The 18,832-nt window shown below is 30.9% G+C and overlaps 2 protein-coding genes across 3 annotated transcripts; one reads left to right on the top strand and one right to left on the bottom strand.

The window, feature by feature from the left end:
• Window positions 1-881: 881 nt before the first annotated feature.
• LOC107876119 (protein PLANT CADMIUM RESISTANCE 8) lies at window positions 882-2,766 on the top strand. Its single transcript, XM_016723127.2, has 4 exons — window positions 882-1,306; window positions 1,892-1,963; window positions 2,133-2,345; window positions 2,516-2,766. The coding sequence occupies exons 1-4, from the start codon at window positions 1,120-1,122 to the stop codon at window positions 2,596-2,598; spliced, it is 555 nt and encodes a 184-aa protein (XP_016578613.1). The 5' UTR covers window positions 882-1,119; the 3' UTR covers window positions 2,599-2,766.
• Window positions 2,767-11,592: 8,826 nt separating this feature from the next.
• LOC107876118 (transcription factor bHLH68) lies at window positions 11,593-17,346 on the bottom strand. 2 transcript variants are annotated; one of them, XM_016723125.2, is made up of 8 exons: window positions 16,856-17,338; window positions 15,874-16,288; window positions 15,504-15,578; window positions 15,322-15,387; window positions 14,334-14,399; window positions 12,858-12,926; window positions 12,292-12,336; window positions 11,593-12,071 (listed from the first exon to the last, which is right to left on the bottom strand). In XM_016723125.2, exons 1-8 carry the CDS (start codon window positions 17,038-17,040, stop codon window positions 11,943-11,945), a joined length of 1,050 nt encoding a protein of 349 aa, XP_016578611.1. In that variant the 5' UTR covers window positions 17,041-17,338; the 3' UTR covers window positions 11,593-11,942. The 2 variants fall into 2 exon arrangements, with proteins under 2 accessions (XP_016578611.1, XP_016578612.1); XM_016723126.2 differs by lacking the exon at window positions 12,292-12,336 and having other exon boundaries at window positions 16,856-17,346.
• Window positions 17,347-18,832: the final 1,486 nt, after the last annotated feature.

Raw genomic sequence — 18,832 nt, 5'->3', positions numbered from 1 at the left:
AGAGAAAAAAAAAGAAATAAAAAAATAAAAAAATAAAAACTAGAGGCTACATATAGAAGAGAGAGAAAAAAAAAACTAAAAAAAAAAACGAAAATAAAGTCAAGTTGATATGATACAGAAATTTTAAGTTTTTGACTTTAGGAATTAAAGTGGGTTAAATTATTTTTACCCAATTCATATTTGATCAAATTCATATTTACCCATATTTATATGGGCGAATTATAATTCAAATCATTTTTGCTCGATCCATATTTAACCCGTCCAAATCCAATTCAATCCACCCGTTTGCCAACCCTATATAGAATAGTGGCTTAGTATGAACATTATTTTATTTAATCATCTGTTTGAATACACTACACGTCTCTGCTATTGCAAGTTGACTTTGAATTATTGAATAACTAACTTCCAGAATGTCATAATCTTTTTATTCATTTTCTAAATCAACAGCAAGTCCTATGTATGGCCTTGGGCATTTTCCTACCAAGGGGATAAAGATTTGATTCCACAGAGCATATTTGAAGAGTGAAGTTAGAGTCGATGATAGTCTAAATAACAACAGGAGAGCTCCCCCTAACTCGTGGAGGTCGAGACGTTTCAAAAAGACCATCAGCTCAAGTACAATAAATCAACGGACGATAGTCCAGATATCTACAACAAAAATGAAACTACTGAAATGCAAATCAAACAAACAATATTGAAAAGGGACGTTATGTTAATCCTCCTCCCAAAGATGTAACTAGCTACCAAACTTGGCCTAGTGGCATATGAATACAATAGCCAACTTGGAATAAATTGTCTTGGAAACTTCCAATAACTTGACAACTGATTTCAAATTTCGTTATTCTATTTTAACCCCTTAATTTTGTTAATTTCTATGATATTGATGTAAAAAACTCTTAAAAAATTGTATAACGTGGAAAAGACATACAATTGAATTGACCACTGCTAATCTGAATAATCTCTCATTGATTGGTTTTTCCAAGTCAAAGATGCCATCCACTATGGACATATCACACAAAAACCCCTTCCTGCATATATATGAAAGATCTCATTGATATTTTAGCAAAAATATTTCATCATATCATATACTAAGGGGTAATTACAATTTTCTTGGATACAATGGGAAGAGTTGGAGCAAATAATGAAGGGGAAACTCCTCAGCCAGAGAGTAGTGGTACAGAACCAAATCCTTCACAACCTCAACAGTTCCAAGGAGTACAAGCTGTACTTCAGTCACCATCACATTTACCAATTGGAGCTCCTTGGAGCACTGGTTTATTTGATTGTCATTTGGATCAAACTAATGGTAATTAGAATTTTATTTTGGTATAACTCTATATTATGTGTAGTTGTAATTAACTTATATATACAGTACTCTTCAATTTTGTTACCTGCTGTTCCCTTATTAGCTTGTTTGTTGTTGCTTCTATTCTTCTCCTCTATCTTAGTATAACTTCGCATTTTTTTTACATACTTGAGTTTGATATGTTTTACTTGAGCTAAGAGTCTATTAGAAACAACCTCTTTACCTTCACAAGGTTGGGGTAAGGCTGCGTACGCACCACCGTTCCCAAACCCACTTTTTGGATTACACTGGGTTTGTTATTGTTATACAATATCACAAAATAAATTCTAGTACTATGGTTCTTCACATCCTCAAACCTAATCCGTGATCTGCATCTGAAAAAGATTCTTATTTGTGTTAAAAGTTTTTGATCCACTTCTAAAGAACATTCTTGTTTGTCTAGATGCTATAACGATCATTTATTATCTTAAAATCCTTGATCCGCCTCGAAACAAAATTATCTTTTGTGAAGCTGTTATAATAATATTCTACTGTCTTAAAATCCTTGATCCGCTACTGAAAGAACATTCTTGTTTGTGCGTGCAGCTGTTATGACAGCGTTCTTACCTTGTGTTACATTTGGACAAATAGCAGAAGTCCTTGATGCAGGACAAATGAGTAAGTTGCCAAGGCGGCCCACAAGTACTTTTTACATTGTCAGTATATAGAAGTTAAACCCTTTCCCTTTTATCTTCTCGTTTTGAAAATTAAACTGTGGTTACTGTAGCTCGTGCTATGAACTAAGACTTGCTAAAGATTGATTTTTTCTTTTTGGTGATTAATGCAGCATGTCCTTTGGGGACTTTCATATACATGCTGATGATGCCTGCTCTTTGCTCTCAGTGGATCATGGGCTCAAAGTATAGAACTCAGTTGAGACAAAGATATAGTCTTGTGGAAGCTCCTTATTCGGACATAATTTCCCACATTTTCTGTCCCTGTTGTGCTCTTTGTCAAGAGTTCAGAGAGCTTCGGAACAAGGGACTTGATCCTGCTCTAGGTACAATGATGTTGTATTGTGTGTAGCGTTCATCTAAAAGTTTGAATTAACAGGACCGGATTGTTACTTGTACACGCTGTTGAATCAAACACATGAAAGTATTTTTGTTAACAGATAGCGATGAAACTATAATTCATGATCTTAACCTTGTTCTAATAAATGTGGTGCAGGGTGGAATGGTATAGTTGCTCAGCAACATTATGGGAACCAACAAGTGAATCAAGCTCCCCAAGTACAGTCCATGTCAAAGTAAAATTCAAAATTGTGAATTTTTGTTTGTTTGATTTGAGGTTGTAGTGTGTTTAAGTCATTTTTTGCAACAACCTTGTTTGAAGTTGTATCCTTAGTCAATCAGGCTGTGTTAATTGTTTGAACTATGTTTCTATAACTTTGTTTCAATTAGATTATTGTTTTACTGGAAGCAATGCCTCTGGTCTATGTACTTGCTCTCTGTGTTGCTTGGTTCAGTTACGTGTTGGATACTCCAAAATTAGTGCATTTCTGGAGAATCTAACACAAATACGATACTATTTTTAGAGAGTCTGAATGACATAGCTTATACTACAAATACCACCGCTGTCAATATTTTTAGAAAATCCGAGTGACATTGCTTACACTACAAATACCACCACTGACAATGTGTGATCAGCTTGTGTAGATGGAGATTTCATTTTACTCAATCAATCAACTATCCATCAATCCAAACTAATTAAAATAGGGGAAAATACATCAAATCCCCCTCAACTTGTCGCCAAAACTTATTTAGACCCTAAACTACGAACAATTATTTAACCTCCTTAACAACTTTCAAATGAATTAATTTCAACCTCAAAATCACAAGCCCACTCTCACAACAGAGAGTGCACTACACACGCGTCATGTCATTATCAAATCAGTGCCACATCACTGCCATGTCATTGCCACGTGATAAATTATAATTTTTTTTTTAAATAATCTCACACATATACTATTTTTATATTTAAAAAATAAATAAAAATATATATATGTATACTATTTATATATATATATTTTAAAAAATAAAAAAATAAAAAAATGCCCCCCCACCCCCATTTTTCTTTTTCTTCGGAACCACGCACCCCACCCCCTCCCCTGTGGGCTTTCTTCTTCACCCCCCCCCCCTCTGACCCCCGCCCCCCCCCCCCCCCCCCCCCCTCCCCTCTTCCGTCTCCTTCCTCCTCATCTGGAGACTGGAAAAAGGTTTTCAAGTTGAACTTTAGCTTTTCAAGTTGTCTTCTTTGTCCATTTTTCAAATTATGACTTTTAAAATCAGTATAATAGCATTACCAAATTAGCTCGGATTTGAATCATGAGCTTCTTACAAGCATAGGAACATTACCTAGCAATCAATTTGAATAACCACCCACAAGAACGAAGAATCCAATCTTGCCTTTATTGAAATTTTTGTAACAATTTTTGTCCACGATAAATTTAAATGAACTCCAAATAACCCTCAAGTTTCAGATTCATATTCAAGTTCATAGATGCTTTCCAACAGTTGTACACAACACCCCTTTTTTTTTATATGAAAAAGTAATGGCAAGAAAATTCATCAATGAAAAATTATCTAATAGCAAGAGAGTTTTACCAAATATATCTAATTGGGTTGGCTTCAGAACATCATAAAGTACATAAATTGAAATGTTTGATCTCAATTATAGCTTGTTCAGCTCTAACAATGGTGCGGGTAGGAAGAAGAAGAAGATGGGTGGATGGGATTTGATTTTAGTTTATCTTTTTTTTTTCATATATATATTTTTTTTTTTTTTTTTTTTTTTTTATTTATATATATATATATATATATATATATATATATATATATATATATAGAAATAAAATTTGTAAAATTTGAAAGGTGGACCCCACCTTTTTTCACGTTTTTAAAGTTATTTATGTATTGATTTTTTAAAAATTTGCCACGACAACAATTAAGGTATTAAAAAATTCAGTTGAAAGCTGTTAAGTGAGTAAATAATTATAAGTTAATTTTAAGTGCTAAAATAAGTTTTCACGACAAATTCAGGGAGGAAATAATATATTTTCTCTTAAAATAGACAATAAGAATCCTCCATAATCATTATGCCCTATGTGAACACATTTAGTTCCAAATAATATGACCAACAAAATAAATAGGGGAAAGGAAAGAAACGACACTTCAAATTTGAAAATGGCCATGGAATTTAAATTTCACTTTATAGCCATTTTAATTTACTAGCTTGTTCTATACCGTTTCTACACACCTTCTATACAGTTTCTATATAAATCTTATACATATAAATATTTTATACGAAAATTATACAGTTTTGATACACAATTTATACAATAACTATACATTTATTTTTACACATTTTATACAACAATTATATAATTTTCATACACTTTTTATATATTATTTTATACATATACATATTTGATTGAACTATACAATTTCTATACATCTATCTTATATAGATACATATTCTATTTAACAATTATATCATTTTTATATAATTTAATTATTATTTCTAATTTAAAAAAAAAATGAATATTTGATCAGTTAAAAAATTTATAAGAAAAAAAATTAAAATATTTTTAAAAGGGCCGAATTATCCAAGTTGAATACTGTATCGTATTGTATATAGACTGCATCAGTATTGTATATGGACTGTACATGAACTACGTAGGACAAAATGACCCAAATTAGGAAATGACTATAAAGCAAAAATAGTATATCCGACTGGCCACTTTTGAAAAATTTTCAAACTTGGGCTATATGTTTTAAAAAGTGCTATAGAGTGTGCTTTTTCCAACAAAATATTTGTCACTGGGAAGCATTAAAACCAAGACTGTTACAAGAAAAAGAATCATTCCATACTTCCATTCCATGCCTATGAAGATTGAGTTTGAAATGTAGTGGTGAAATTTTGACATCTTTACGATGCGTCGGGGGTTACTTTTATGTTTAATTATATCTTTACACAAATACCCTGAAATATTTACTGTTTATTTCTCTACCCGATATACATAGATTATACACGAACACACACATATTATACATACATTATACAACTGTGACTATCTCTTTTTAATTTAATTTGTGGGTGAATAACTATTTAAGTTAATTCTTCAATGGGCAAAATTCAGAAATAGCATACCTATCCCCTTAATTATGAGTTTCATAGCAACAGTTTCATAATTACATAATATAGCAAGTTGTATTTTGTATTTTTGCAAACTGTTGCTACAAAAATATAAATACATATAATCTTTACTGCCCCTATGATTGATATGTATTTTGTATTTTTGCAAACTGTTGCTACAAAAATATAACTACATACAAATACATATACTACAAAATGTAATTTGATAAAAGTGTTGTTATTTTTTGTAATTTAATACTTAAGTATGCTACTTTATATATATTTTCCTTCTTCAATCTTATTTGTCAAGAACTGAACTAATGAAGTTATTGTGAAACTAGCTGGGCCCTGAACTTGGGCCGTCATACTTTTTCGTGTCGGCCTTCTTTTACTTTATTTTGTCTTCAACATTGTCATTTCCTAAATTTGCTTGTTTAGAATTAAAGGAAATAAAAGAGGAAGATTAGGGGTATGTAAAAATTGAATCGATCAATAAATTAAATTAAAAAATTACTATTGATTTACTGCTATGATACAAAAATAGTATTGAAAAAAAAATAATAAATTCTTCTTAATTTGTTAAATTATACAAAGTTGAAAAAATCTAACTTCTATAAGAGTCGAGTAATAATAAGGTGTGTGTATTTTTCTCTTATTGAAGATACTATATCTGATATCAAGAGATTTTACATGTCTTATTATACGTTAGCATCAATTTTAATGCATTCTTTAAGCTTTTTCCTTAGATTATTATGCATGTAATTTGTATTTTTTATGAACATTTTTTAATCGAGTAAATCAAAAATCAAATCGGTAAGTATTAAAAATCGATAAGAAATATTTTATTAGTTTAGATATTAATTTAATATATTTAAAATTTGAAAATCGATAAATCAAACCAACAAAATATAAAATCAAACCAAACCGATGCATACTCCTAACAAAATATAAAATCAAACCAAACCAATGCATACTCCTATTCATAAGTTGCATTATTACCATCCGATGTCATATTATATAGCAAAATTTTTAAAAGCTCGTCTCTATTGAAAAAGTGCTCACTAATAATATATATATATATATATATATATATTGAATATCTACTATAAAAATACATAACGCTGTGATGTTTTATAATTTTTAAAAAGTATCATTATAAAGAATAATAAGGGGACGAAATTGCTACATCAGCCAACTTTCTCCAAGAAAGATTGTAGCTGGCGATTTAGAACTAAAATTATAACTACAATTGTTTGATTTATCATTAATGTTTAAATATTTTTCATTCACTTCAAATTTCAACCCATCTTGATTAGTGAAATTAACCTCGAAATTTGGAGCACTCACTAGTTGAAACCAGAAACTGATAGAAGTCCTCTCTTTCGTATTAGTTGGCCTCCATGGACTTGACACACTCATTAAAAAAATATTCATAGATGCTTATTTTACCAAATTAATTTTATTAATTAAGCTTTAAAAGTATAAATGTGAGTTATACACTTTATATAGTGATCATAGGGATAATCTTGAAAGAACGTAATAAAATTCTCTTGATTTCATAAGTGAAACGTCTACTCCTTTCGTTTCGTATTAGTTGGCCCCTATGGACTTGACCCACCCATTAAGAGAAATATTTATTAGAGGTCTATTTTACCAAATTAGTCATATTAATTATACTTTGAAAATATAAATTTGAGTTATACAATTTGTTTAGTTATTTAATGATAAGGGTATTATTGAAAGAACATATTAAAATCCTCTTAATTTCATTAAAGGAACAACTAAATTGAAACAAATATTTTTAAAAAGAGGATCAACTAAAATAAAATGAAAAAAGTAAATTAAAACAAATATTTTTAGCAAAAAGGACAACTAATACGAAACGGAGGAAGTACATACTTTACAACTTTAGAAAGCAAGGACATATAATTGTTTGTTCGGTATAACATTGATGTTTTGGGATATTCTAAATCACGTTTCTTTCCTCCTAATCTTTTGAGATACCCCCACCTCCACCCCCCACCCCCCACCCAAAATAAATAAATAAAGTTTGAATGAATATATGTTGTTTGATATAGTACCATAAAAAGGTAGAAAGAATTAGTGGAATCGTCTAAATTCAATACTTGTTGGGTCAATTATATGCAAGCTATCATTAAAAGAATATGTACGTTAGCTTATTTTCTAATAAAATTCTTTATTAAGTGTATAAAATATAACCATACATTAATTCATTTGATGGGAAATTAAGAAAATTAATAAACTTATCGAATGCTTGTTGGATATTGCAATAAGCCATAATCGTAGCTCAAATAATGACCATAAGCATGTATTTTTTTTTTAACCTAACCAAATTAAATTATATTTGAATGACAAATTAAACATGAGCAATAATATTGTATCATGATCTCATCCATCGAGTACGAGTTAAGGTTCAATCCTATCCATTGTTATAACGTTTGAGGTTTTTTTTTCTTTCTCAAGTTTCTTAGGGACTAATTTGCTACGCATAAATTGACTGAATATAGAAAACTTTTCGCTAGCTAACAAACAGAGGCAGAGCCAGGATTTCAACGAAGGGGGTTTCATATTCAAAGAAAACTTAGTCGAAGGAAGTTCAATATCTACTATAACCACATAAAAAATAATTTTAATCATGTATAAATAGTATATTTTTCCGTCGAAGGGGCTTCGGCCGAACCCCCGAACAGAAGGCTGGCTCCGCCCCTGCTAACAAAAGGTATCATGTTTTTCATAGAATTATTCGTTACTTATGTCAGGATTTTCACTTCTAATATTTCCGGCCTCTACGTCTTGTCACCGAAAACCTGTCGATGTGTGTATATATGTGTAGACATATAAGAAAAAAAAGCGTATAATAAATCACTCCCACAAAAAACTTACATTGATGGAACTTTGAACGAATTAACAATAATTTGGAGTTACTTTGCTGGCCTATTTCTCAACATGGTAACGACCATTTTCAGCATCAATATTAAAACCTAACTGGGGCGGAGTCAGGTAGGGTCGAGGGGTTCATGCAAATCCATTTTGGGGGAACATTATATTGTTTATACATGAGTTAAATTACTTTTTATGTATGTCGAACCTTCTTCAAGTGTTTATTTCTTCATGTTTTGAACTCTTCATTGATCTTGGCTCCACCATTGCTCTTGTTGTACATAAGGACAACGTTTCATTCATTGTGAACTAAAAAGTGGTTGGCTGATTAGCAAGACGTTAGGCCGCCTAGCCACTTACAAGTTATAAAAGATTGGGGGATGGACAGGGACAGGTATAGACACAAACTTATAACTTTGCTAAGGAAAATTGAGATTGGCCACAACAACCCGGGCATCAGATTCACAATGTAATTATATGTACATTCACATGAATCAAGAATTTTTTGTTAAATCATATACTATATATACAGTAATATATATTATTAAGAAATTTATTAAATACTTATAAATATTTAACGGTGATTTAATTGTTATTATTATATATTAACTTGAGATCGATGCATGAATCTTTAAATTTCAAATCATGAATTCGCCCCGGTATTGCAGGAGCTACTGGCCATTCCAAACTGTCACTATCATCTGTCTTTGAAAACGAATTCAAATATATCGTTAACCTTTTAAAAAAGCACAAGTAGACAACATAATGCTACTATCTTTTTCAAAAAATTATATGTTTTGGCTTGATCATGAATTGATGATTGTATTGGACCATCTTTACTCGCATACAATTTTTTTTTTCTTCTTTTCGTTGTTTGTTAATCATCTTAAATAATATTGTCAAAGCCTCAAATCTTTTATGCACATTTCACTTTGTGAATGTCCCAAGACAATATTGGCATTTAATAATGTATGCATAATTGCTTCTTGACTTTCTAACATTGCCATTAACACACTGATCAAGTACATATAGCCCAGCACGAATCTTAATTATTGTCAACTTTTATAAAAAGATAAAATTAAGAGTTTAAAATAGTTTCCTCTCATCGTGTCATATATGTATTTTATTGAAATTTCAAATAAAAATTATTGGATACAGAGAAACTATAGTATAGTTTAATTCTTCATTTTAAAATTGTTTACCTTTTGCTAGTGGAAAAGAAAGTGGAATGACCTAGGCAATCAGAAAGTTCATGGTCGAGGATAGATCCTTAATTCCGCCGCCCCCACAATCCCCATAGTATAAATTAGTAAAAGGAAATTATTTACTGTTAATTTCGTGCCAATTAGTGTGTGGTTTGAAAGTCCACATCGTAATCCCACAAGTGTGCTAGCTCTGTGCAGGTCAATGTGTATGCAATCTTATTGAGTAATACCTTATGAAGATAGAAAGATTGCTTCAGTTGTGAAGAATGAAACAATGAAGAAAAGAATAGTAACAATAACAAATAATACAATAATAAATATAGCGTGTAGAAGAATTTAACTAGTTCATTTTAATTAGATTTTTCGATCCTGTGCATTGATCTAATCCAAATTTGACATTCGTCATTCGATTTGAATTGCTAACATTCAACCCGTAACCAAAGGTGGAAGTGGAACCAACAAATTAAATAAGCGTGAGTGTACATATATATATATAGATGTAGAAATTCTAGAATGGGACTTGATTCATGATTGTGATCGAGGTAAAAAATGTAAATATTAGGAATCGACTTTGTTCATCCATTGCCCCTAGAATTGGTCGAGGTGCAATTAAATTAGCCCGGACATTACGGTTATAAAAATCCATTGCAATTTGAGATAGAATACGCATATGAGATTTCTAAATTCTAACGTAGTAGTGGAAATGAAACCAGCACTAATTTTTGTATTAATAAGAGCATGGTGGTTTCTGATTTAATCTTTTGCTGCATTAGTTGTGTTGCAATTAGCATTTAGCGTGTTGTTTTCTACCAACACAGGTCATGTAATTGACAAAAATGTCATTTAACCAGTGAACGCACCAGCCACGCCCCTTCTCTCATCAGATTGTCATTCTGGTAAATATATACTAATTTTTCCCATCCATATTATCAATTATGCAATGTATTGTTGGATTCAAGGTGTATAAGTGAATGGAAAATGGAGGGAAATAGTGGAGGGAAAGAGAGATTAAAATGGAAAAGTGTACTCTTTTAATGAAAAGTTTACTAATTCTTCCATATTTGTGGGAGAAGGAAACTTTTAAGTGTTTATAATAAGAAATACTTATTTCACAAGTGAGGCAAGAACAAGGATGTGACTCATGTTGTTGCTCGGCTTTGAGTTTGGAAAAGGATCAATTAATGAGATCTGTTTGTTTAGACGAATTTTATTTGAAACTTGTTTTCCAAGTGAAATTTTAATTCAAAAATCTGATAGAATTATTTTTCTCCAAGTGCAAGCGCATTTCGGATGCCATGCAAACGCATACGCAATGCATCTCGAAGGGATGCGACCCTTCGAGGTAAAAGGCACACTGTCAGATCAAGCACAGGTCCAGCACAGACTGGGCGCTGGTGACGTGGCTGTATTGAATAAGTGCCTTTTTACTGAACTAATGCATCCTTTCTGAAAGGACACATAAAGGCTATAAATACCTGACGTATTCGTCAAGTATTAACATGATTTTTGACAGCAAAAACACTTTGCATATCTTCAAAAACTCGTTGTGATCATTAGTTGTTGAGTGAGTTCGAAGAATCCAACAATTTGAAGTACCGCTATTGTTGAATTTAAGGTCATTTTATCCTAGGAGGAAGATTCCATAACCTCGGGTATAGTGAGGGGAATTATTTCTTAAGGACACTCCGTGAAGTCTGGGGACTTGGCCTCAAAAATTTTGTTTCATCTTATTTCTGAAAATTAACATACTTCTTGGAAAGATTATTCTTAATAATCTTGTGTTGAAAGTGTTAAGCAACTTCATAGGTGTTCTTGGTTTTACACATGAACTTGAGTTGAAGTTGTTATGCGTAAATACAGATTAAGTATTTACTTGTGCACACCTAAATTGGAGGGAGTAAATACCAATTGATATCAAGTTAAAGGGCACATTATATTTATGTGTTATGCCAAGAAAAAAATTACGGTTAATGATGGGTTTAACGATGAGCAAGAAAGATAAAATTTCCTAAACGATATGTTGATTGTACCAATGGATTTCCAAGTTACATATACAACACTTATGAACTACCATGTAGGGTAGTATGATTATTCATGAAAATCAAGAAAATAGGACCATATTGTACAATGTACAATACCACTTTTTATCCTTCACCAGATTTCAAATGCAAAATAGCATCACAAGCAGTCAGCTCTGACTTTCATACTGAGAATGACTGTTTGTGATGTTATATCATTCATTCCATGAGGACACAGAGGCTCCAATCGTCTTATCATCAGTTCGTTTTCGTCCCAACTTTTTTACACTGTCAGTGTATATAACTTAAAATCGATCAGAATAAATGCTTGTAACATCAAAATCCCCCGCCGAGAGCTGGAGCCCAGTAATCAGCGCCAGTGTCGCTTCCTACATTTGCCATGCAAGAAATAGGAACCAAACACAACCCTCTACTCCTTAAATCAGTTGGTTTGTGCTGAGAATCCTACAAATTTTTTTTTTGCAAAATCAGGTCACTTAGATTAAAAGATAATTAGAGGAAATTCAATTTGATAGTATTGATTAGTAACAGAGAACATATGATAAGTAACCTGCTATAACAAGTTAAATTACACTGATAGTATAAAGTGTATTACACTTTCGATCGGTGCTAATTGCAATACTAGAAAAGGCGCATGCATGCATTAAATAAAATTATACCATACCTGTTTATATGCTGACCTCCTTTTCAGAAAATTACCATCCAAAAACTAGATGAAAAGGAATTAGAATTCAAATCAGTATCTAGCGCTTATTTTTGTATATTAACTTTTAATTTAAGACCACAGAAACTAAACGTATTCTCTACATTCCTCAACTTTGTGTTCGGTCAAACTAGGTAACGTAAAATGGGTAATGGGAGTTTCTTTTTAACAAAATCATATATATATTTAAAGAAGTCCTATTGTTGTTGAGAAGTTCATTTCACCTTTAGGTCACTTCTTATGAACAGAAAATTTTTATAACTGTTGCTTTACAAATTAAATGTAAAGTCTCCCATAGCTAGCCTTTGCTTGTACTGGTGAGAGATCCAATAAAGCAGGCATGGTATACCAAGCTGTTTGGGCAGTAAAAAACTAATTTTCTAATTGAATTCAAGTTTTAAAAAAAAGAAGATAATCTTCATAATTAACGAATTAATCACATATGATTAGTCAGTTGCACGTGTATAAATGAGAGACTTAAGGAATCTTGGTCGTGCATTGGAAAATGTGAAAAGAAAAATGCTTACATTTACTGATTGTTGGGGAATGTGACCCATGCTTCCTGATGCATTGCCCAAGTATGGAGAGCTTAATGCCTGCATAAATTGGTGCACCACAGAAAAAAAAAAAATACATAAAGAATTTAGTACAAATAGAGACTACTGAACTAGGGATAATTTTTAACTTATATGCCCTGTAAAAAAAATGAGTATTTGGTAAGGTAAGTAATATCAAGTATCGAGCAACTTTCTACGATAAGTGTTGAGAAATTACCTAATAAAAAATGAATTTACGTTCTGTGCACTGTTAGTGTACAAAATATTCTAAACTATCAGATAAACTCAGGAGCGGCTCTACCTTGTAAGAAAATAGGCGGCAGCCTTAGGCCCCCAAATTTGAGGGCCTCATCCTTTATAATAATATAAATATTTTTTTAAAAAAAAAATAAATATTATTCATAAAAAAATAATTTTTCTATATAAAAAAAAGTTATTAGAAGAAGTTCATATATCTAGTGTACTATGTTTTAGGAAATATTAAATGCATTGATTATGTTATTACTTAAAAAAAATAATTAGAAAAAATCGATTCTATAATTTTGAAAATAGAGTTCATTAAAAGAAAGTTATTTTTTTACAAAATTTTAAGGCCTCCGTTTGATTTTCGCCTTAGGCCATGAATATGCTTGAGCCACCCCTGGGTAAACTTGACTTGTTATTGCAATTTAACTAATTTTTTCTTTTTAAATTTTTGTATAAATAATTGGATAACCTGCAATAGCAGGTCAAGTTAACTGATAGTGTAAAATATTTTGTGCACTGACGGTGCACAAAACTTAAACTCAAAATATGTTGTGTTTACCCAAATATAAAATATATGTTGTAATTACTAATATGGAGTTCATGCTATCGAGAAAACGTGAATATATTTCAGATGACATGAATTGGCTCTTTGCAAACGTAAATCCGTCGAAAATTCCATATTTCTAACGGTCTTCTAACAGAAACGTCCATTGAAATTAGCATTTTTAGCACTTTACAGGGCAAACTAAATTGATAAAAATTTATGTGTATTATCAATGAATATAGCTTAAATATATAGTCATAGTATAAAAGATTTTTCACGCTATTATTTATAAGTAACTAATTAATCTATTATTATAGGACCGTCCATAATATAGTAATCTGACAAATAATTTGACGAATTGGTGGAGTCAAGAATTTAACGAAAAGTATGTAAATTTTCTTTCTAATTGAGTAAAGCCTGTAAAATTAAATACATACTCATAAGTTGCTAGAGATAATCTCTATATTAGACTACATAATACTTGTGAGCCTTCACCTAAGGTGGATCCGGCCATGACAACATGTCAAAATCAATGAATATTTACAGTACTGTATATGCTGATGTATATAAGTTAAATTGGTATCGTTGAAGTTTGAAAGGCACATTATATCATGCTTTTGGTTATGATGAAAAAAAAAAGGTGATAAAAAAGAGACCTGAATTTGTGCTTGAAGGAATCTGATGTAGCCAATAGCTTCTGACAGGACGGAGGCTGTATCAGTCTGCAAAAGAGAAACATGACATGTCTGTCTCACTCACTAACACAAATTAAAGCTCATCTATATTCTTTCTTTTTTCTCTCTCACTTTTTTTACTTTTCTTTTTGTGTTTTGAAAAACTTTAGACAGGGCTTGATGGGTAAGATCACTAAAGCAAATAAAAGGGAATCTAAAATGTTTTACTTTGTAATTTCCACAATATGTTGACCAGTAATTATATTGTAGTTTGTCAATCTAATTCTTTGTTTATTCCTGGTTTTGTTCTTTTCAGTGATCAGTACTGCCACCAGCATGGGAATAAGCCTAAATTTTTACGCAGCACAAGATTCAACTTACATGTAATAATATTGACCCCATTGTAAATAGTTTACACGTAGCTAGTAATTTTCGGTCAGTCATACGACTGTGAATTCATTTTCGGGCCTTGTCTACACTGCTCGTCTGCCCGCACCTACTGCCGGTAGGGTTTGGGCAGTGTCTCAATCAATTCCATCATGATGAATCTATTGGTATATTTTAACTTATATATATTGTTTCTGTTTCAAAAAAAATGATATATTCTTCTTTTTAGTCCGTTTAATTTAAAAAGAATGACTCTCTCTTTTTTAGCAATACTTTAATTTCAACTTTTCACTCGATATTTTTAAAATCACAAGATTAAAAGACATTTTGGTACGTAGGACATAACTTTAATTTGATACCACAAGATTCAAAAGTTTCTTTATTTTTTTTAAACTTCATACCAAGTTAAAATAGGCCATTCGTTTTGAAATGGGGGGAAGTAGAAAATTATGAAGTTAATTGTCAACAAATATACTAGATTAATCTATAGACGTGATCAACTTAATTAGCTGATGGTGTGAAAAAAAAGTTGCACATTCTATGTGCAAAAAGTTAATTAAACCTAGCTAGCTAGTCACTTTACCTTTCCAAATGGAGAAACGAGTTGGTGGAGTGATGTTATTCTATCTCCTAGCTTCTCCTTCCTTACCTGCTTCCAAATTAACAAAACAAAATTCTGTTAATTAAGGACTTTAATTTGCTAGAGTACATATTTTTCAGTGAAATTAAAGATTACAAATATAATTAGGAAGGGATGATAATTGCCTTTAGAGATGGTTGAGCTGAAGAATGCTGAACCCTAGCCTTCTTACTTATCCCACCACTGCTTGTGCTGTTACACTTTTAATGGATACATAAAAGAAGTCAATAAAGTCAAAGAAAGAAAGAATTGGAAATTTTCAGAGTGAATTCACTAACATCTCTACTTTTCGTATTGATTAAATTCCTAATGCTAATCATGAACATGTTTTGGCATTTATTTATAAATCACTTTCACCTTTTTTGAAATTTTAATGATGAATCCATTGACTTATATAAATGCTAGCTAATAGTAGATGGGATGGAGAAATCAACTAGTACTTTTTACCTTCTACCTTTACTTTAATTTAATTTAATTTAATTAAAAAATTCTTACCTCAGTTGAATTATGGTCTGGATGTTGATGCTTGTGTTCCCCTTTGCTATTTGAGAAATTCAAAAGGTTATGACTTAAACCTGTTGTAATACAAGAGCTAGCTGGTGATGGCAAGTCTTGTTGAGACCAATTAGATGCTAGAGGTCTGGTAAAATGATCTGTAGCTAATTCTAATTTTTCTTGTAGTGACGATGTTTGAAATTCATTATGGACATGGTGGTGATGATGATGATGACGATGATAATCGTACAATTGGCCCAATTCTGGCTTTACATCAGCAACAGGAACCCTAAAATTAGTAGCTACTGATGATGATGATGTTGGATGGACGGAATTTAAACTGTGGTCTTCTGAATTACCAGCCTCATGAAAAGGACTTATACCAAACTTTTCTTCATCACCAGAAAATCCACTCCTGTCATTTGAAAGAGGGTCAATTAAAATGAAAAAAGTTTCACCCAGTAATACGAAAACCAAAAAAAAAAAAAAAAAGAAGAAGAAGAAGAAGAACTCTTATTATTACTGAAAGTCGCTTTAGAGTGAATTTTATGTGTTCAGCTAAGCTTATTACTTTAAGCTCGAACTATATAAATGTAAAAAAGAACATCAAAAATATGTAGCTTTGATAAAATCACACTAATTTTGAACCTACGAATTAATCTAGATCCTGTATCCGTCTCTGTATCTGCTCGTGGCAAGAAGACTTGTAGAAATCAAATCATGAGAACTAGCTAGACCAAATTAAAGGGGAAAGTCATCGATTTTTCGCAGGTGGTGAGCTAGCATGGGAATAGAGAACTCAGTAATTTTGAAACACAACAGTTACCCATAAATTTTTAATTCTAACCTATAAACTTAAAATCCTCGATTTTCCCGACGAATCCTTGAGCCTTAAGAAAACTTAACAAAGGGAAATAAGAATTAAACCAAGCTAAGTAAACACTAGAAAGAAAAGAGAGAGTAATTAAAGATGTGTATTTACACAAGTAGTTGGCTCAATGAACGAGGAAAATCTTGATTTGGATTATGAGCTCCATAAAAATGTGAAGAATTAGAAGTAGTAGAAGAAGAGATATGTGGATGATCATCATGAGATAATTGTGGATGTTGCATGTTTCCATTATTCATGATCATACTCCACCAATTAGTAGGGTTTCCAGCCATCATTTGCTACAAACTCATAAACGATGATTATTAGTTCTTCTATCAGCAAATCATCAACACAACTTTAATTTCTTCTTCAAATAACGTCACCAAAAAAGATATTCTTTTCTTCTTCTCTGTTTGTATCCCTCTCACTAGTTGTCTATTTTTTTTCTTCTTTTTTTTTTTGTGGAAAAAAAGGAAACTTTCTTGAAGGGCTTTCAAGGCTTTGTATTATATATCATTGTCAAGTGAGCAACATTACTTTCTACTCCCTCCCGTTTCAAATTAATTGGCTGTTTTAACTTGACACAAATTTTATCAAAATAATAAAAATTTTCAAATATTATGATCTTATAATAAACATTTAATTTTTATAATATTAAATAAATATCATGTGAAAAATTCGATTTAAAGAATTACTAAAATGAAAGAGTCATTCTTTATTAATCAGATTAAACAAAAAAAGTAGATCAAATAAATTTAAACCGACGGAGTAATAGTTAGTTGTAGTATTTCTTACTTGTGGGGTTGATAAGCTTTGTTATTGTATTTTGTTTTTCCCTCTTATTGATCCCTTCTTTTAATTTTTTTATTTCTTGCTTTAACTTTATTGTAAAGTGGAGGCAGAAAAAGGCTGGTGGGTCAGGCCCAAAAACAAATGCTCGTGGAGTTTTTTTTTTCTAACTTCATTGACTTGGATTGGTAAATAAAGATTGTTCTTTTCTGTTACTAGCTATACAGCTGCATTCTCAGATCTTATCATGTGAAAAAGGAGCACGCTCTTTTTCACATTAACATATATAGATATACTAGTTTAGCTCTACGTGCGTCGCATTTGTAATTTTTTATTATTTAAAATTAAACGATTTTATCTATCACGAGGTTTTTTAATAAAGTACAAAAAGTTTAAAACAGATATTTTATCGTAAGCACTTATATATATGAGAAAAATAATTACATTGTTAGATTCGAAGATGCGAGAATATCAAACCTAGAAATCAAAATTCACGAACAAACAAATGTAATAATGCATGGTGTGTAAAACTTAAAATCACTCTCTAAGCTAAAGAAAAAATAGTAAGTCACGACAACCAATAGAAAAGGAAAAGCAACTCAAAAAAGAGAGAGAGAATAACATATTAACCTAGCGGATGACAATTACAATGGCTGAAGAAAACACAAAATACAAGCGTGGGACGGGACAATATATATTAATATAAAAACATGTTGAAAATTAAACCTAGTCCTAATTTAAGAAAAGAAACTTACCATATTTTAAAGTCCTAATCCATTACCATATTTTAAAATCCTTCTAAGATTCAAAATTATCTATATAATTAAATAATAATTGAAGAAAAAAAGTGAAAAGAAGATTTTGTCTATTGTAAAGTGTTTTAATGAAGAGCAAAAAGTTCAAATCACTTTTCTAAGGGTATTCACACTTTTAATATATTATAGATATAGATATAGATTATAGATATAGATATAGATATAAATTCTTCCGGTCATTCTTTATAATAACATTTTATTAATTTGATAATATTTTGTTATCAATCAAAAATAGCCAAACAATAATATTGTTATAAAGAAAGCTTGATTGTATTAATAACACATGCTTATAACATTTTTATACTAGTGGTATTAAAAAAGTTTCAATTATATTCTGGTCGCTTTAAAGATAATTACAAAAATTAGATAGGTGCAAAATAAAATAACTATAACATGTTAAATTATACTGAGTGTAAAAATATACTTTGTTCACATAAGAAAAATTCTTAGTTAAGTTAGGTTTACTTTTTAGTTTTATTGCAGA

Source organism: Capsicum annuum, chromosome 6 (assembly GCF_002878395.1).
Source record: "Capsicum annuum cultivar UCD-10X-F1 chromosome 6, UCD10Xv1.1, whole genome shotgun sequence".
Taxonomy (NCBI): domain Eukaryota; kingdom Viridiplantae; phylum Streptophyta; class Magnoliopsida; order Solanales; family Solanaceae; genus Capsicum; species Capsicum annuum.
The sequence above is the reverse complement of the archived record's forward strand: the minus strand, read 5'-3'. Positions and strand labels throughout refer to the sequence as shown.

Excerpts from the sequence above, each read along its gene's own strand:
- LOC107876118 (XM_016723125.2), bottom strand. The coding sequence starts at position 17,040 with ATGATGGCTGGAAACCCTACTAATTGGTGGAGTATGATCATGAATAAT. Across the intron at positions 15,579-15,873 it reads CAGACCATAATTCAACTGAG|TGTAACAGCACAAGCAGTGG; the intron begins GTAAGAATTTTT and ends ATCCATTAAAAG. Across the intron at positions 15,388-15,503 it reads CAGCTCAACCATCTCTAAAG|GTAAGGAAGGAGAAGCTAGG; the intron begins GCAATTATCATC and ends ATTTGGAAGCAG.
- LOC107876119 (XM_016723127.2), top strand. The coding sequence starts at position 1,120 with ATGGGAAGAGTTGGAGCAAATAATGAAGGGGAAACTCCTCAGCCAGAG. Across the intron at positions 1,307-1,891 it reads TCATTTGGATCAAACTAATG|CTGTTATGACAGCGTTCTTA; the intron begins GTAATTAGAATT and ends TTGTGCGTGCAG. Across the intron at positions 2,346-2,515 it reads GGGACTTGATCCTGCTCTAG|GGTGGAATGGTATAGTTGCT; the intron begins GTACAATGATGT and ends AATGTGGTGCAG.